The sequence below is a fragment of the Astyanax mexicanus genome, chromosome 23, assembly GCF_023375975.1.
Source record: "Astyanax mexicanus isolate ESR-SI-001 chromosome 23, AstMex3_surface, whole genome shotgun sequence".
Classification (NCBI taxonomy): domain Eukaryota; kingdom Metazoa; phylum Chordata; class Actinopteri; order Characiformes; family Acestrorhamphidae; genus Astyanax; species Astyanax mexicanus.
The window spans coordinates 18,409,849-18,428,665 of record NC_064430.1 but is presented as its reverse complement, the minus strand read 5'-3'; the positions used below and the strand labels follow the sequence as shown (position 1 = coordinate 18,428,665).

Genomic DNA, 18,817 nt, shown 5'->3' with positions numbered 1-18,817 from the left:
AATAATAAAAAAAAAAGTTTGTTCTCCACAACTGAGATGGTGATTTGAGGTGATTTGGGATGAGCTGGAGCCTTACAGCGTGAAGAAAAAGCAGCAACAATTGTTCAGCACCTCCAGAAACTCATTCAAGACAGTAAAAAAAACTATTCCAGGTGACTCTCCCTCATAAAGACTCTGAGATTAAAATACCAAGAGTGTGCAGATCTGTCCTCAAAGCTACATATGGTACTTAGAGGAACATAAAGTATAAAACTGGTGTGTTTAGCATTTTTTTCCAAAATAATTTAGTATGTGTTCCTGTATAGCATTAATATAAGTCTTCAATATTAAATTTACAATGTAGAAAATCATAAAAAACTGTATTGTCTTACACATAAATGCACTTCACAAACTAATGATGCTGATTAAATAAACTAGTGGTGTAAAAAAAAGGTAATCTGATTATCATGACAACATTCTGTGATTATGTTAAGATACATTTTTATAGTGGTTTTTCAACCATAAATAAAAGAATGAATATAAGAAATGTACAATGCAGTTATATTTATATTAGTGGTGTCAATTAACATACTAGTATGTACTTGTATGTTTGAGGGGAGATAAAGCCATGGGGCACTGGAATAAAAATGCATTATAAATTGGATAGAGGTTGTTTTTTTTTACTTTTTTATTGTAAATATCTCAGCTTGATCGTAATGATTTCTGAATTAGAACTTAATTTGCTGAGTATACAAAATCTCGGGAAATATGTAACAGCCAGTCGTGGGGCATATGTGTAGCTATGCTGAGAGCGCAGAGATCCAGAGTGTGTGCTGTTCTGTACCATGGAGACCGTTGGACCAAGCTCCTTTCTTTATTTATATAATCTCTGTAAGTAACACCATAAATGTGCCTAGTTGCTGCATTAGCTCATGTATGAACTCATAAATAAACAATAGGAATACTGCCAGAGTGGGTCAGAGTGTCCTATCTGCTCCATGTGCTTCTATATGTCATTGTGTTGTCATGTTGGACCTTTTCATTCGTTCAGTCAGAAAAAAAATCTATGCGGGGGAGGAGCAGATTAAGGATAACGGATAACTTGTGTTAGAAAAATAATAACGCATTGCTGTTTCCAAGTTAATCGCTAATAAATAAACTAATGAAGTTAAGCAATGGTAAACCTTGTATTTTCCCAGCACTGGGTGTCGTGCTCCTGTTATCAGCATGTCCTCCCCTCGCTCCAGCACACACCGCACAGGCCTCCCTGTCCTACACACCAAAGCAGAAAAACAGCAGAATAAAACATGGAAACTTTTTGGCCTAGATGCTAAGCGCTATGCGTGGTGGAAAAGTAACACGGCTCACCACCTTGAAAATACCATCCCCGCTATAAAACATGGTGGTGGCAGCATCATGCTGTGGGAATGCTTTTCTTCAGCAGGTACACCTTCCAGCAAGACAATGACCCTAACCATACAGCCAGAGCTAAAGTGGAATGGTTTAGATCAAAGGATAGTTATTTCTTTCAAATTTCTAATTTTTATCCCATTATCTCCCATTTACAAGGCCAATTACCCAACCCTCTCATTAGGACTCCCCCTCCCACTAATGATACCCCAACACCAGAAAGGTGAAGACCAGCCACAATACATATATATACTCTTTTCCAACTGCTGCTAATGCAGCATTGCCGAGTAGCATCACAGTGCACTCGGAGGAAAGCGCAGCGGATTGACATCACCCTAGGAGAGATGAGGGGAAAGAGCGCCATCTACCCACCCAGAGAGAGCAAGGCCAATTGTGTTCTCTCAGGCTTCCAGCAGCTGATGGTGAGCTGCATGACCAGGATCCGAACCAGCGATTAAAGAATATTCACGTTTTAGGACGGCCAGTCAAAGTCCTGACCTAAATCCTATTGAGCATTCTCTTCAAAATGATGTGCTACTTTGTGTTCTATCGCTCAAAATATCAATAAAATACATTTAAGTTTGTGGTTGTAAAGCAGCCACTGCAAGAAAAGCAAGCATAAATTCAAACGAAGAAACTGCAGCAGTGAGTACCCAGCACTGGGCCTTACGTGCACAGGAACAGAAAATGACGAAGTATTCATTGGGACTGTGGAAAGTTTTGTGGTGGGGTAAGTTTAAGAACTCCTGGTCTAGCTTATCAAAAGAGTTTATCAAAAGCAGTGAAACAGGCATAGCACACTCATGGAAAAGGATTAGGAAGAGCAGGCAAATAGATAAAAATGAAGGAATAGGAGGATGGAATGACCATTATCTCATTCCTCCAAGCTCACCTCCAAGCAGCCAGAGCGGTGAGGCTGACCAGAATGGACGTTTTGGTCACTTTGCCACCAAATGCCCCACCGACCCGTTTTACATGAGAAGATACACGATTGGACGGGATCCCCAACGTCTCCGCTACAGCTTCCTACAAACATAAAAGCACAAGAGAGGAGTTTTTAATATAAATATAGATAGTGATAAAGCACAAGAAAAGAGAACTGTTTCTAATAAAGTGGCCAGTGATGAAGGCAGATGTTTGTAATGACGAGGACGGATAGTGTAAATAGGAATATACTGGGAACTGGTAGATGTAGTTGTACCTGGGCCATTGTTGGGTGCTGAGTGGACACAAAGACCTTCATCTCCTTCTCCTCTCCTACTGGAATGACCAGCATGCTTTGCGTTTCCATGTAGAAATGCTCTTGACCACCCAGTCGGATCTCTCCTGTGGGATTCACAGTTTCAGGATTAAAGCATGCAGGACTCATATAGTCATATAGATATAACAATAATTTTGTTTGCACATAACGCAACGCAATTAATCTCAACTGACCACACAAATCAAAATAATTAACCATGAACACTACAAAAAGTGATTAATCACAATTACCCACTGAAATGCATGAATAAAACAATTAATCAGGATTAACTGCACAAAATATTGCAAACAATAATGAACAAAGACATTGTAATGCAATAATAATGGTTGGATGCTATGTTTTTTTTTGAGAAATCTGAATTAATCGCTGAGTTTTGATTCCAGAATGATATTAATGTGCTGGTTAGATATGGTATGTTCTGCTGTTTGATATGATATGTGTGTGGTGTCTGTAAGTTACTCCGGCCTACAGTTATGAAGGTCAGAACAGCAGATCAAGCTAGAGTGCCAATTGTTTTTTAAGACTTTCGCATTCTGCGTTTTTTAAGTTTATAGCCGAATTCCACTTTTATTCCTCAATTCTGTCATTCCATTAGCATTTTCAGCTCCACACTACAAAAACACAAAGTGACTCCAGTGGTTCAGAACTCATAACTGGTGCTGCGTCTGGTTCAACACGGACCTTCATGAACCTGATCTGCCTCCTGAAACGCCCTGCTCACATCTCCTTTCTCTAGCTTCCTCTGAGGCAAGAAGAAGGAATGCTTCTGCACAGCCTCCTGCACGCACACACACACACACACACACACACATACACAAAATAACTTCAACATAAACAATAAAACATATCATAATAAAAATATGAATAAACATTATAGAACACAAAGCTCTGCAATATTATTATTTTACACGAGTGCAGTTTCTGACCTCTACAGTGAAGATTGGGTCTGGTAGATCCTCATAGCTGATCCTCAGGGCTCTGGCGGCTAGTTTAGCATGCTGCTTCGTATCGGCGACGACCCCACAAATCATCTGACCCACGCAGGTCACCTGAGCACAGGTAAAGATCAATATATTTCTTCAGTATAAAATTAGATGAGAATGATTGATTTGTGACCAGGTTCAGCCAAGGATCAAAGGTTTAGCAATTTAGTGCTAGTAAATGCCACCCGACAGCGTTACACTTAGGAACCCTGAATGGTCCGGTAAGCCAGGGCGCTATCAGCTAGCGGTTCATCCCACATAGCTTATCTTAACATGGTACGGGCACACTACAGTCCAATATACTCTCCTCTGAGCAGTGAAAGAGCTAGCGCTTAGCAGCTTATGCTAATACTGCTCCAGCCTCGGTGCTGGAGAAACTTCACTGAAATTTCTTTATATTGGTGCACTTCAGCGGAGTGGCTTTACTGCTCCATACAACCAGATTGGTAGAATTCATACATAAGGTGCCCCGGATTATAAGGCGCACTGGGGATTTAAAGTTATCCAAAAGCAGTGTGTAAGACTGGTGGAGGAGAACATGCCAAGATGCATGAAAACTGTGATTAAAAACCAGGGTTATTCCCCCAAATATTGATTTCTGATCTCTTAAAACTTTATGAATATGAACTTGTTTTCTTGCATCATTTGAGGTCTGATAGCTCTACATCGTTTTTTGTTATTTCAGCTATTTCAAAAATGACAATTTTCTTATTTAGAATTTGTTAGAAATGTTGTCTGTAGTTTATAGAATAAAAACAACAATGTTCATTTTACTCAAATATATACCTATAAATAGCACAATCAGAGAAACTGATTCAGAAACTGAATTGGTCTCTTAATTTTCTCCAGAGCTGTATTTTTGAAATGTATGATTGAAAATATCTAACTTATTTTATATTTTACTTCACCAAAACTCACAAAATGTAAAACTGCAGGTGATTTTTTTTATTTTATAAGTAATCATCTGGATGGATGGATGGATGGATGGAGGGATGGAGGGATGGATGTCAATAAATTTTTACGAGCTCTTGTCACAATCCCTTGTGTACAGGAAATGAACCTACCTCCTCTCCAGCCATCAGTTCCTCCTTGATCCCAGCGAAGGACCTGAACTTCTGTCCTGGAATATCGTCCCCAGTGAAGACATCCACCACTCCAGGCATGCTCAGAGCTCCACTCACATCAATATGGCTAAAAAAAACAGAATCCACAACATTTAGTCAACACTCAGGTACATTCAGGGTTCTGCAGATGGTTCTGCAAAGGAAATCTAGAAATCCAGCCTAGCTAGAAAATCCAGAAGGACCTGAACAATGTTTATTTTGCTCACACTCACAGCCAATCTAGAACCTCCAGTAGGGCTAGAGTAATGTTTGTTATTCTTGCAATCTATTCTAATGAAAATAGTGCACACACTCACAGTCTATCTAGAACCATCAGAAGGACTAGAGTTGCATTTGTTTTGCTTACAGAAACACTCAGACTATCTAGAACTTCCACAAAAGGACGGCAATACTATGTATATGTATCTGCTCAAACTACTGATTATAATTGCAGCGTTCAGATGGACTAAAGTGGCTGTATTGTGTTGTGGTCTTCTGTTCCACCAATAAAGTCCCAGCCAATGAGAACGCTGGTTTAGCTTAATCTCCCCATGAGATACAAATGAGAGAACAAACCTGATATTTACTATATAGCCTCACAGATTTAACCCCTTACTTTAATCCAGCAGAACTCCAGAATACTGTAATTTAAACTGCAGTTTAATTTGACTCAACATCCTCGGCCTTGCTGGTGGTTGCCATGATGCTGCTAGGTGGTTGCCATGGTGCCTCAGATGATTGCTATGCTGTTGCCAGGTGTTGCTAGTGGTCAACACAGAAACAGAGATGATACTGCACAGTCCAAATAGGTATGTACTGGCTGAAGCCCTGCTGACAAGAGCTGCCAGTGATTTAACTCAGCATTTTTCCTTAATATCTGATGATATATCCTGATAATTTTATAATTTATTACTAAAAATATAACTGCCTACGGTGTATAACTTGACTCAACATTTAAAAAATGTACTAACATTACCTATTCTAGATCTTTCCTGAAATCATTAAATGTTCTTTAAACATCTAGAACACGGTAAAAGTTTCTCCAATGATTCTGAAATTGACTTGGGTCAGTGTCTGGTGTTCTCCTGTGTGGTCGGTGTAGTGAGAGGAGGAGTGTGTGAGGTGGTTTACGTGATCTTGGCGTGTGCTCTGGTGCTGGTGACCATTGAGAGGAAGAGCTCTCCGTCAGTGTGAGGGAAATCATCGCAGTACACGGCTTCGCCTGTGGCATGGGACAGAGCCGAGCGGTGCCAGAGCGCCCGGCCCACGGGGTCCTGCTCCGACTGCCCTTCCAACACATCCTACACAAAAACAGAAAAACATAGAACTGTAGCTATGAGGCTAGCGTAGCTAATGTGTAATAGGACCGTATTAGCACTGTGCTAACTGCATGCTGGACCATCACATACTCTCTCCTTAATGCGTGTGGATTAGAGCTTAGATAAGGCCCGAAAAATCCGACCCATCCCCGGTCCGAGCCCGTGCACGTTCTGCCTGAGCCTAAACCCCCACCCCCCTCATAAACTGTTTTTGAGACCGAGCCCGAGCCTGATTTAAACAAGACATTTTTTTAGTAAGTAGAGCGTTAAAACTGAGCTTTTTACAATAATTTTCAGACTGTTTGAATGAGTGAAGTCTGTTCAGTATTATGTTAATTGCAACACTGAAGAAGTTGCAATATTATGTTAAACATTGCAACACTGAAGAAGCATAGACCTGTAATTTAAGAAAAATATTCATTAAGAACCAAATCCTCCCCGTCTACTCTAATATAATTAACACTTGAAATAGCAATAAGGCTATGGAAGGCACAATCATTAAACCAAAAAAGACCAAGAACAATAACATAATTTACCATTACTTTCTTCTACTCTAATATAATTAACAATGTTTAAGAATATAAAATACTTTCTGAACAAATGATTTTTTAATTTTATAAGCTATGAGGGCCAAGCGGAGGAGCTCACATTCTAACTCGTGCAACATTTTGTAAAACACAGTTTGATTTGTTACTTGATTATTACATTACATTACATTACATTTCATTTGGCAGACGCTTTTGTCCAAAGCGACTTACAATAATGAAGTACAAAAGTAATAGGAATTTAGATAACCCATTTTTAGATAGGGCTTAAAGGAGGTCGAAGGGAAATAAAGGGATAGAGAAGTGAAGGAGGGGAGGACGGAAATGGGGTTAGAAGTAGTTAGTGTGTTAGAGATGTTAAGAGAGTAAGTGCTCTTTGAAGAGCTCTGTCTTCAGGAGTCTCTTAAAGATAGCGAGAGATTCTCCTGATCTGGTAGTGGAAGGTAGTTTGTTCCACCATTGGGGAACTCTGTATGAGAACAGTCTGGATTGCTTTGTGTGATTATATTGTGATTAGCACGCCATGGGTTTATCTAAAATAAAAATAGCATTAACAAACAGACCCGGCACAAGGTGTTCAGTAATAGGTGAAGTTCAGTACCTGGAACTCTCGGTAGCTGGGCTGGATGATGTTGGGAAGAGGTTCCACAGCACTGAGCTGCTCAGGGGGAATTTGCCCCTCACTCACACTCTGACAACACAAACACAGACAGGTATTTAATATGGAGTTGCTAGGTGGTTGCTATGGTGTTGTTCACAAGTTGTTCACGTGGCCTTACCAAGTGGTTGTTGCCGGTTGATTGCTAGGGTTTCGGTAGTTAGAAGTTACTGTGTTGCTTTGGTGTAGCTAGGTGGTTTCTATGGTCTTGTTGGTGGTTGCTTTGATGGTAGTAGGTGGTTACAATGGTATTTCAGATAGTTGCTATGGTGTTGCTAAATGGTTGATAGTGTCTTTTGTTAGGGTTGTTTGTTATGATGCTGCTAAAGGGTACCCATGATATCAAAGACGACTGCTATGGTTGCTGGTAAATGGCTCCAATTGAGCAATCATGGGGTTGCTATGGTTTTTCAAGTGGCTGCTACACTAAGGGCTTCCTAGGCCTTGTTGGTGGTTGCCATGATGCCTCAGATGATAGCTATAGTGTCGCCATGTTAAGCTGTTGCTATGGTGGTTGTTAAGAGCATTGCTTGTGATCTCCACGGACCCATAGGTGACCAGAAGTTATTGATAGATTGGTTGATGGTTTCCATGGAATTTCAGATGACTGCAATGTTGTTGCTAAATAATGGCTAGTGTTTGCTTTTGTGTTCATATGTGGTTTAAAGGGCCTGTTTCAATGATTTTGCTAGGTGATCATAGTATTACATATGTTTAGCATGGCGTTGCTATGGTATAGATAGATGGGTGCTATTGTGCATTTAGGTGGTTACCATGGTAGCCTAATGTGTAGTGGTTGCCATAGTGCTGCTGGGGTCTGATATGGTGCTGTTTAGAGGTTGATAGGGTGTTGCTAGGTATTTAACCAATATAGTAACATAAGAAAGATGCACACACTTTTGCACCCCATTCATTCCTACTGGATTTATTTACACTGAAAACAAGTGTGCATGGTGGAAACAGATAACAGTGGAGGATGTACCGTGTCTTTAAGGTGCTGCAGGACGTGCAGGTAGAACTTGAAGAGCAGGCTGAGTGTGAGGGACCTGCGGAACATCACTTTGCCCCCTGGAGCCGACGCCCCCAGAGTGACATCATCAACCAGCTCCTTGTATGCATCACATAACGTTTCCTCATTCCACGACCTGGCCCCCAAAAACAGACAAGAACATGCAGTCAATGCACTTGCACACACCTACACAACCTACTAAATATGTACCATTTGTACCATATGTACCATGCATCAGATTTTAAGGTGCATTTTAAGCTACAATAGTAAGGAACAAGGGTGCTGCCATGTTTCCCATCTAATTCATCAGGTCTCGCCTCTGTGGGCACCTAAGTGCACAAAACTGTAATTCAAAAAAAAAAAAAAAAAAAAAAAAAAAAAAAAATTCACTCGAAGTTAAACAAGCAATTGATGTTAAACTACACAGATTTATCTCCTAAAACTGTTTATTTAGGTGAGTAAAGCGAGTAAAACGTCCATATATTTACAGTAAGTTCAGACATTTGAGTGCTGTAAGCTGCAGCACTAGCCGCAGTTAGCCGCAGTTAGCAGCACTTAGCGCTAGTAAATGCCGCCGACAGTGCTACACTGAGGGACCCTGAGAGTTTCTGTAACCCAGGGTGCTATTAGTTAGCGGTTTGTCCAGCGTAGCTTGTTTTAATATGGTATTCACGAAGGCTACAGTCCGATATACCCACCTCTGAACGGCAAAAGAGCTAGCGCTGTGGTTAGCAGCTAATGCTAATACTGCTCCAGCCTCAGTGCTGGAGAAACTTCACTGAAACTCCTTTATAACACTGTACCTCAGAGTAGTGGCTTTACTGCTCTTTACAATGTGACAGGTAGAATTCATACACAAGGTGCACCAGATTGTAAGGCACACTGTTGATTTATGGGAAATTTAAAAGATTTTAAGTGCTCCTTATACTGAAATAAACTACAATTATAAAAGTCCTCTGATTTAATTTGCCGCCATGCTATGAATGTTGTAGTTCAAATCAAACATGCTTTAAGCAGATAGTAACTGTGCTACCTTCCCACGACCTGCTGGGCAGTTTTCTCTGCGCTGACTGTGCAGGGTCCCACCCCACCATAATACACACTCATCTCCTTCACCACATTAGAACCCTCCTCAAACCACACACGCATTCCAGCGTTCACCGTGGCCAAAGCGTTCTCCTTACGAGGAGCATGACGAAAAGCCCGGACTACCTCCCCCTGCAGGTCAACAACACACACAAACATGTTATTACAGTTATGAGAACGAACATCAAATTGAATATTCAATGTTATTAGAAATACATGCCGGATATTACCTTTCTGGAAACGGGAATAAAGACAGACAGCAGAATCTCCTCTGGTTTCAGGATGGTCTTTCCAAACCCCACAAAGAATTCCTTGTTTAGGAGAACTTCCCGCTTTCCATCTGCAATCACATACAAACACAAATACAGAGAAGAACACACACAGATCAACAAATAACACTGGAACAGCAGTGAAAAAAAACGGACTGTTCTCCTGAATGATCTACTGTCCAGTTCAAAAGGTTTGGCAACCATGTTACTTTACCAAAATGATGGAAAAATCTTCTACAGCAAATGACAGCAAATGATTATAATATACTATAATATTGGTATTCTGATTAAACTTTTAAACTTTTATTTCAAGCTTTGTCAGTGTCTGGTGGTGTTGTCCTGCTGCTTTAGGTCTGCTTTATGTATATTTAATAAGTGAGTGATTAGTTCACCTTTGGACAGCAAAAGCACTGAACATCTCCCAGCGGCTAGAACAGGGTTTAGGTCTGAGTTTGGATACGCACTGGCAATGTTTCCACCAAGAGTCTACACTCAAATGCATAAAAACACATAGAAATAGCACAATAAAGACATTTTGTAAAACACTATAATAATATTTACTAGTCCATTTCCAAAAAAATTAATATCATTGAAAAGTTACTTTATTTCAGTAATTCAGTATATATACACAAAACACTTCCTATGAACCCTTGTAATGGAAATGTATTTAATTAAGGTGATTCATAATTAATAATGAGGGTAAATTATTCCATAATCATGTATGTCCTTGTGATTGGAGATACGTGACTAGCTGCAGAGATTAGAACGTGCGTATGTGGCTCACATGGGCGTGCGGGACAGGTGACCACACGATCACATCCCTCGGGCATCGACCATAAAACATATGTGGCACAAGTTACTGACCAGTGGCCTGAAAGTTTCAGGAAGCTACGTGTCTCTAAAGTGTAAGCTTCACCCTCGCCCCAGGCTGTAGGCATGCAACGGAGCTGACTGGCAAGACTGGCCAGGTGCTGTACAGAGAGACGTGGACTTTTTACCATATAAGGCAATGGCCTGAGGGGACCTAAAAAGGTACAAATACGCTGAGATGTTGGCTGTATGGGGGGAGAGACTTGAACGCATGCTTTGCAATGTATTCTATCTTTTCTCCAATTAAATAAATGCTACTCACTTGATCCAGACTCAGATTTTCGTGTTTGTTCTGTCCCTAATCTTTGATTTCCACCACACCCTGTATTCATAATGCCTTATCAATCCATTCATAGTGCATTATATGACATGCATAATACCTTATAATTACTGTAATAAGCCTGTAAAATAACTCATAAGTACTTACATCGACATTCATAACACATTATAAACTACAAGTATAAGGCTTTATAAAGAAAGGGCTTATAATGCCTTATAATATCTGTTCATAAGAACATTGTACAATGTAGTGTTGTAATGCACTATAACACAGATTCAGTATATTTTGGTATAATGCATTATATATATGCAGTTATTATTTCTGAAATTAAGCTTTTATATAGTGCTCAACACATTATTAAGCCTTATATACAGTCATTACTGTCTAGACATTATAGTGAGGCATAATAAAATTTATTTCATGTTTAAACAGCATGATAAAATTCACTTCACTTAAAAGTCAGTAATGACTCTATATAAGGCTTTATAATGTGATATTATAAGGTATTATAAGACCTTTCTTTACATACCCTTATAATTATAGTTTATAATGTGTTATGAATGTCGCTGTAAGTACTTATGAGTTATTATACAGGCTTATTACAGTCATTATAAGGTATTAGGCATGTCATATAATGCACTATGAATAAATTCATAAAGCATTATGAATACAGGGTTCATAGGAAGTGTTACCAACATTTTTTCCTCGCTTTTTTTTTTGTTGCCCATTGTCTTGCACACCTGTTATGAATAAGCTAAAAAAGGTTGAGAACCCCTGGGTTATTTTTTGTTGTGTGTGTCAAAGTGTGTGTGTGTGTGTGTGTGTGCGTGTGTGTGTGACTAACTCACAGCTACATTGCGAATCTGTTCTCCTCCCACTCGTCCAAGCTGATCCAGCAGCGCTGCCATAGTCTGAGTGTGTTCCTCAGGAAGACAGCTCACACTCTTCTCCAACACACTACGCACCGCAGACAAACTGCTGCCCGCACCCACACACACACCTGATACACACACACACACACACACAAATTTCATTTGTTGTCAGATAACAATGAAAATGTCACAATATAGTATGAAAACTACTACACAGTGCACATTGTAAACCCACACAGACACACACAGAGTGTACACACTTACCCTCGGGCTTGTGCTCAACTTCGAACAGTTCCCTCACTCGGGAGGCTGAGATTATTATGGGATGGACGACTCCTTTAAACTTAATGTCTGGTCCTGGTTTAAACATCAGCAAAACAGGAGAACTTTATCAGTCTTTATCAGTGGGGAAAATCTTGCCGCTGGGGCAGCATAAGTAAACTAAGTTCTTAAAAATTCATAAATTCTTAATTCTTAAAAAAAAAAAAAAAAAAAAAAAAATATATATATATATATATATATATATATATATATATATATATATATATATATATATATATATATATATATATATATATATATATATATATATATATTAGGTGAGTACAGCTCTTCCATTTATTTACAGTGAGCTTAGATTTCCAATATTTAAGCACGGTTAGCAGCACCGCTAGCTGCGGTTAGCAGTTCTTAGCGCTAGTAAACGCCACACTACAAGCGCTACACTGAAAAACCCTGAGTGTTCCGGTAAACCAAGGTGCTATCAGCTACTGGTTCATCCCATGTAGCTTGTTTTAACAAGGTAAACACACAGGCTACAATTTGAGATATATATTCACCTCTAAACGGCGAAAGAGGTAGAACTGAAACCAACAGAAAATCTTTGGAGAGAGCTGAAACTTAATCTGGGCCAAAATCTTAGCTACAGTGTGTGTAAACGTGGTCAAAAACTACATTAAATGTATGTAGTCTCTGTACTAAATATTAAGTTCTGTTTTTCTATTTGAACAAATACTTATTTCTTGCATTAAAATTTGATTTTATGGATTTGAAGTGTTGAAGTGTACCTATGATAAAAATGTCAAACCTCTTCCCACTGTATATTCTTACAATATATGGACAAAAGCATAGGCACATCTTCTCTTTTATTGTTTCATCTGAAATGGGGTATTTATTCTGCTTTTGTTGGAGTAACCTTCCCCACTGTCCAGAGAAGGTTATCTACTAGACTTTTTGAATTGCTGTGAGGATTTAATTGCATTCAGCAACAGCATAAGGTCAGGATGTTGGCTGATGATCACTATCCTATCTCATCATTCCCAAATTCACATCTTATCACACCCGAAAGCATGGGATGGAGCAGTTCCACTGCTACACTGCTGGGGGGGCTTTATACGGTTCCACTTGACGCCTGGCATTAGACATGGTAACAAATATATTCTGCTTGTTTGTCTAGTCCAGAGAGTTCTGGAGTTACTTCTATTATCAATACTTTAAATATATTCACCTATATTGGTGTTGCCCATGACGATGGGGGCTTGTGGGTGTTGGGCCTTCAGCTGGAGAAGCTCATTTAGAGAGACGGGGGAGATCCAGGTCATCCTCTCCCCCCGGAACCTCTGAGTAGTTGGTTTCGCACTTTCCGCCATTCTCTATCACAGTAACAAAATCAACATTATATAAAAAAGTTTTTAACTCGCTCTACTATCATATGATGACCTTTTAAGATCAAATTAAATGTGTAAATTTCTCACTATGAGCTCCGGGGGAAAGATAAGCTCCTGGGTGGGGTCCAGTGGCATAAACTCCTCCTTACCAGACAGCTCCGGCTGACCCTGAGAAGAGACATGAAAACAAATATTTCACAGTCCTGTCATTATAAAGGTAATATAACAGTTTTAAATGTGTACAATTTACTCTCACAGAACAAACATTATGCAAAATGGTTACAGCATAAACACTGTGTAAATGTAATTCCTACAGTAAAAATATATTTACAGTAAAAAAAAGATACAACGTAACAGTACAATAAGAAATCTAATCTCCAATATAAACAGTTCCGAAGTTCCAAAGAAATATTATAAGAAACCTCCAAATGTTGTTTGTATAGAATAAAAAGTATTGAAAGATTATTTTTATAGTTTAGAAAAAAAATAAAAATGTATAGTATTATATACAAACTTATTCTGATGGTATAAATATGATGCAATTATTATATTATGAATAAATAAGAAAAAGCAAAAGCAAAAGTTATCCTTACAGTATAAAAAAGTGTCCAAAAGTTTTCTCACTGTATAAATGTGCAATAATTATCATTGTAGTACAAAAGTGTGCAAAAGGTATTTTCACAGTATTAAAAAAATGTGCAAAAGTTATTTTTACTGTATAAGAAGTGTGTAAAAGTTACATTTAAAGTATGAAAAGTGTGCAAAATCTATCCTTTTAGTAAAAAAAAGTGTGTAAAAGTTATGCTTGTCGTATAAATATTAAATCAAAAATTATCTTTACAGTATAAAAGTGTAAAAAAATGACAATTACAGTACAGAAATTGTGCAAACCTTGCCTTTACAATATAAACAGTATGCAAAAGTTATCCTTGCAGTATAAAAAGTGTGCAAAAGTTAATCTGACAGCTTAAAAATGCACCAAATATATACTAAAAGTATAACAAATATAAAAACATGAGCTTTATGGCAAAAAGGTGTGGATTTTCTTTACTGTAGAAAGAATGTGCAAAAATGTTCTTTATAGTATAGGAAATGTAAACACTTTTGCATATATCTTTTTGTATAGCTGTTGTATGAATGCATGCAAAAGTCACCCTAACTGCATAAAATGTGTTCAATCGTGATTTCCATATTATAAGCAATATGCATAATTATTACAGTACAAAACGTGTTTAAGGGTTATCCTTACACAAGGCAGTATAAGATATATATAAACAGTATCCATACAGTATAAATGATATGCAGAATCTATTCTTCCTGCATAAAACATGTGTAAAAAGTGTGCTGACCGTATAGAAAAAAAAGCATGCATTATACATGATACAAATATTATAAATGTTTGCAAAATTATTTTATCAGTGTAAACATGTGGAACAGTTATTCACACAGCATAAGAAGTGTAAGTGTGTAAAAGCAGTGCAGTGCAATACAGTAAACTTCAAAATGCCAAACCAATAAAACAGTTATATAACAATGAAATGGGCCAATCAGTGTCCTGAGATAATCTTACGTTCTCAGCAGACTCCAAAGGTCCACTTCCATTCGTCATGCAGCAGGAATTGCCATTCATCTGGCAACAGTTTTCACTCTGCAGAAGAAGAAAAAAAAAGAAACTAGGCTTTATGCATACAAATATGAATCTAGTCATACACATACATTACACAGCTAGAATTTACTAAGGTAGTGTGCAATATATGAACATAACCTTAATACATATTTATTTTATAATTTTTTTTTTGCTATGATTTCTGGGATGATAAAATAATCAAGCATAACATTAAAATCACCTTCTACATTTTTAGACAGTGATTTAAATGCTGGTGAGAAAGCCCTTACTAACACGACGAGTTAGCTAATGTTACAGGGGAGAGAACTAAGGTTAGTGGAGAGCTATCTAACATACTAACGTTAGAGGAGAGTTAGCCAACACTACCAGGAAGAGAACAAACATTAGCGGAGAGCTATCTAGCATACTAACGTTAGAGGAGAGTAAGCTAACGCTACATGGGAGAGAATTAAGGCTACCCGAGAGCTAGCTAACATTCTAATATTAGCGGAGGGTTAGCTAACGCTATGAGGGAGAGAACTAAGACATTAGCGAAGGGTTAGCTAATGTTACCCAGGAGAGAACTAAGGTTAGTGGAGAGCTAGCTAACATACTAATGTCAGCGGAGAGTTAGCTAATGCTACCTGGATGATAATTAAGAGAAGAGAACTAAGGTTAGTGGAGAGCTAGCAAACATACTAATGTTAGCAGAGAGTTAACTAATGCTACCTGGAGGATAATTAAGAGAAGAGAACTAAGGTTAGTGGAGAGCTAGCAAACATACTAATGTTAGCGGAGAGTTAACTAATGCTACCTGGAGGATAATTAAGAGAAGAGAACTAAGGTTAGTGGAGAGCTAGCAAACATACTAATGTTAGCGGAGAGTTAACTAATGCTACCTGGAGGATAATTAAGGCTAGACGAGAGCTAGCTAACATACTAAGGTTAGCAGAGAGTTAGCTAACGTTACCCGGGAGAGAACTAAGGTTAGTGGAGAGCTAGCAAACATACTAATGTTAGCGGAGTTAACTAATGCTACCTGGAGGATAATTAAGGCTAGCTGAGAGCTAGCTAACAGACTCAGGTTAGCAGAGAGTTAGCTAACGTTACCCGGGTGAGAACCAAGGATAGCACAGAGTTAGCTAACTAAGGTTAGCGGAGAGCTAGCTAATGTTAAACTTTATTATCCTCCCTTCCTCTGTTCTTCATTGCTCAGTAGAGACCACCACAGAGCAGCTATTATTATTTGGGTTGTGGGTCGTTATTCTCAGCATTGCAGTGATTATCAATGATTAGCATGGTTGTGGTGTATGAGGTGTTATTTTTTGTTGTACTGGAATGAGTGGATCAGATACAGCAGAGCTGGTGGAGTTTTTAAACACTGTGTTCACCCACTGTCCTCCACTCTATTAGATACTCCTACTTGTAGGACCTGCTCCACCTTGTAGATGAAGTAAAGTCAGAGACAGAAGCTCTGAATCTGTTGCTGCACAGTTTTTGTTGGTCATCCTCTATTTCTTTATCAGTGTTCACAAGATGCTGCACACAGGATGCTGCTGGTGGACTATTCCCTACCCAGCAGTACTACTGAGGTGTTTAAAAACTCCACCAGCACTGCTGTTTTTGATCCACATATACTAGCAAAACACACTCTAAAACAAAAACAGCACCATCATTATGCCAGTGTCACTGCAGTGCTGAGAATAATGCAAAAAAAAAACACTGTAGGGTCAAACTAGTGAATGTTACATTACAACCCTAAAAAAAAAATCTCACATTTAATAACAAGTGTGATCTGCACAGCAACATCAATTCATCACACTTTCTTCCTGATAAACAATATACACTTCATACTTTCAGTGAATAAAAGCAGATCAAAGCATAAAAGGCCAAACCTGCTGAGTCATTATACCAATATTAAGCCATTACATCATTAGTCAAGGATTAATCCACTACTGACCCTGACGGACACAGGTAATGTGTTTCACATGACGAACAGCACAGTGCAAAACAGAGCTTAGCTGAGAGCAGTTTTACAGCTTTACATGTAAAGATGAAGTTAATGATGATGATAAAAAATAATAATGATAAGAGTTTATGGGTTGTAACTGTTTAAATAAATAGTAAATAGTAATATAATTATTATAATTATATATTTTTATAACCTACAATGTAAAAATGGTGAAATAAGCAGTGGTATGGTGCTGTATGAAGGAGTTAATTGGCGAGCAATTACAAACCTCACAGAAGGTCCTATATCCATCAATGATGGGTCGGTATCCTGTACATCTGCACAAGTTTCCTGCAAAAATAAAAAAAAGTTAAACATGCTTAGTGATTACACTATTACGGCTATTAACCTAGAGGTTGTTCCACTGATGGAAACAAACTTGTTGAGTATTTGTTTATTGGCAAGGGTTTTACAGTTGTACAGGATGTTGCTAGGTAAGTACGAAATTTTAGTTGCATGTTTGACTGATAATAGGGTAGTTTCTAGGGTATTATCACCATGCACTTTTGCTATTTACAGTAAATAATGGACAAAGTATTTGTACTTGTTGGATGCGCTGTATTTTTCCTGATGTATCTCCAATGTTTTATTAGGGTGGAACCAGATGGTTTCTAGCGTGATGCTAGGAAGTTGGTAAATTGGTTGTTAAATAGTTGTTCTGGGGTGCTGTTATGGAAATATAATTGTGTAAATGTGTTGCTTTCATGTTTTTTTGCTGTGTAAAAGATGCAGAGCAACAGCAAGTGTTTTGTTCTTGATGGATGTCCTATATTTTTTACTGATGTACCTCGAGCTGATTGCAAGGGTATTGCTAGATAGCCATAATGTTCCTGGCTTTTGACAGAGTAAGGGTAGGTGGTTATTAGATGGTTTTTAGGGTGCTATGTTTATTGCTGTTTTTAGGATGTTTTGATGATAACCCACCAGTAGTGCTTCAAATGATTTATTGCAGTATACAAGATGGAAAAGCTTTTTTTGTGTGTGTTACCTGCCAAAGTCTCTTTGATATCCTCCATGCTGGGTTTTGGTTTGTTCCTCAGCAGTGTGTACATGGACATCACCATCCCTGGAGTACAGAAACCACACTGAGAGCCATTGGCCTTCGCTATTCGCTCCTGATAAAACATACGCACATTTATTTTAACATTAACTGCATTTAAAGCAATCCAAAAAGGACTTTATTTTTCTAATTAAACCACTAGAAAAAGACATAAATAAAAATATATGATATAAACATAAATATAGTAAATATGACATGAATGAAGTAACACCTGCAAAAATAAAAGCCCTCACAAAATCAACTCTGCAAACTGCTGTAACTAAAACTAATGCACACTAATCCGCTCTGTGTTATAATCTGAATTACCTGCACTGGATGTAACCGGGTCTTGGTGTTGCCGATGCCTTCGACAGTGGTGACAGCTGCCCCGTCCAGCTGGCACACGGGCATCAGACAGGCATTAACCGAGAAATGACTCCACAGTGAAGGAAATCGCAGCAGTCACTACACGCATAGGATTATGAGTGAATAGCAACAGTGCTTCTAAAAAAATCTATGCCGATGGGCGTGGTGGTCTCGAAATGAGGTGCATTTTGAGCCGCGGAAGGCATACTTTTCCCATCATTAGTGTGCATGGTAGAGTTGCAACGAAGGAGAATTCTGTAGCTCTCCATAAGGAACATCCCTGCCTGTTTACAGTTAGTTAAAACTCACATGGACGAGCCAGAAGGCTAATGAAAGATCTTACATTTGGAAAAAGAAAAACACCTATGAAACATGCTGGTGGTAGCATCATAGTCTGGGTCTGTTTTGCTGGACCCGGGCCATTACAGCTTGTCATCATATATCAGCAAATTCTGAGAGAAAATGTTAGGGAATCTGCCTGTGA

General features: G+C 38.5%; 1 protein-coding gene across 1 annotated transcript in view; it reads right to left on the bottom strand.

Annotated features, from left to right (window-relative positions):
• The window catches only part of aox6 (aldehyde oxidase 6), a 33,682-nt gene that overhangs the window by 11,572 nt on the left and 3,293 nt on the right, over positions 1-18,817 (bottom strand). Inside the window, exons 4-23 of the mRNA XM_049471358.1 lie at positions 18,295-18,403; positions 17,917-18,043; positions 17,158-17,219; positions 14,882-14,959; positions 13,399-13,479; positions 13,152-13,296; positions 11,909-12,001; positions 11,621-11,772; positions 10,015-10,108; positions 9,584-9,693; positions 9,301-9,485; positions 8,241-8,403; positions 7,202-7,291; positions 5,868-6,037; positions 4,698-4,824; positions 3,577-3,699; positions 3,332-3,428; positions 2,591-2,715; positions 2,282-2,415; positions 1,164-1,251 (exon numbers count right to left, since the gene is read on the bottom strand). Coding sequence (XP_049327315.1) covers positions 1,164-1,251; positions 2,282-2,415; positions 2,591-2,715; positions 3,332-3,428; positions 3,577-3,699; positions 4,698-4,824; positions 5,868-6,037; positions 7,202-7,291; positions 8,241-8,403; positions 9,301-9,485; positions 9,584-9,693; positions 10,015-10,108; positions 11,621-11,772; positions 11,909-12,001; positions 13,152-13,296; positions 13,399-13,479; positions 14,882-14,959; positions 17,158-17,219; positions 17,917-18,043; positions 18,295-18,403 — 2,353 coding nt within the window. The remainder of the gene's footprint in view (positions 1-1,163; positions 1,252-2,281; positions 2,416-2,590; positions 2,716-3,331; positions 3,429-3,576; positions 3,700-4,697; positions 4,825-5,867; positions 6,038-7,201; positions 7,292-8,240; positions 8,404-9,300; positions 9,486-9,583; positions 9,694-10,014; positions 10,109-11,620; positions 11,773-11,908; positions 12,002-13,151; positions 13,297-13,398; positions 13,480-14,881; positions 14,960-17,157; positions 17,220-17,916; positions 18,044-18,294; positions 18,404-18,817) is intronic.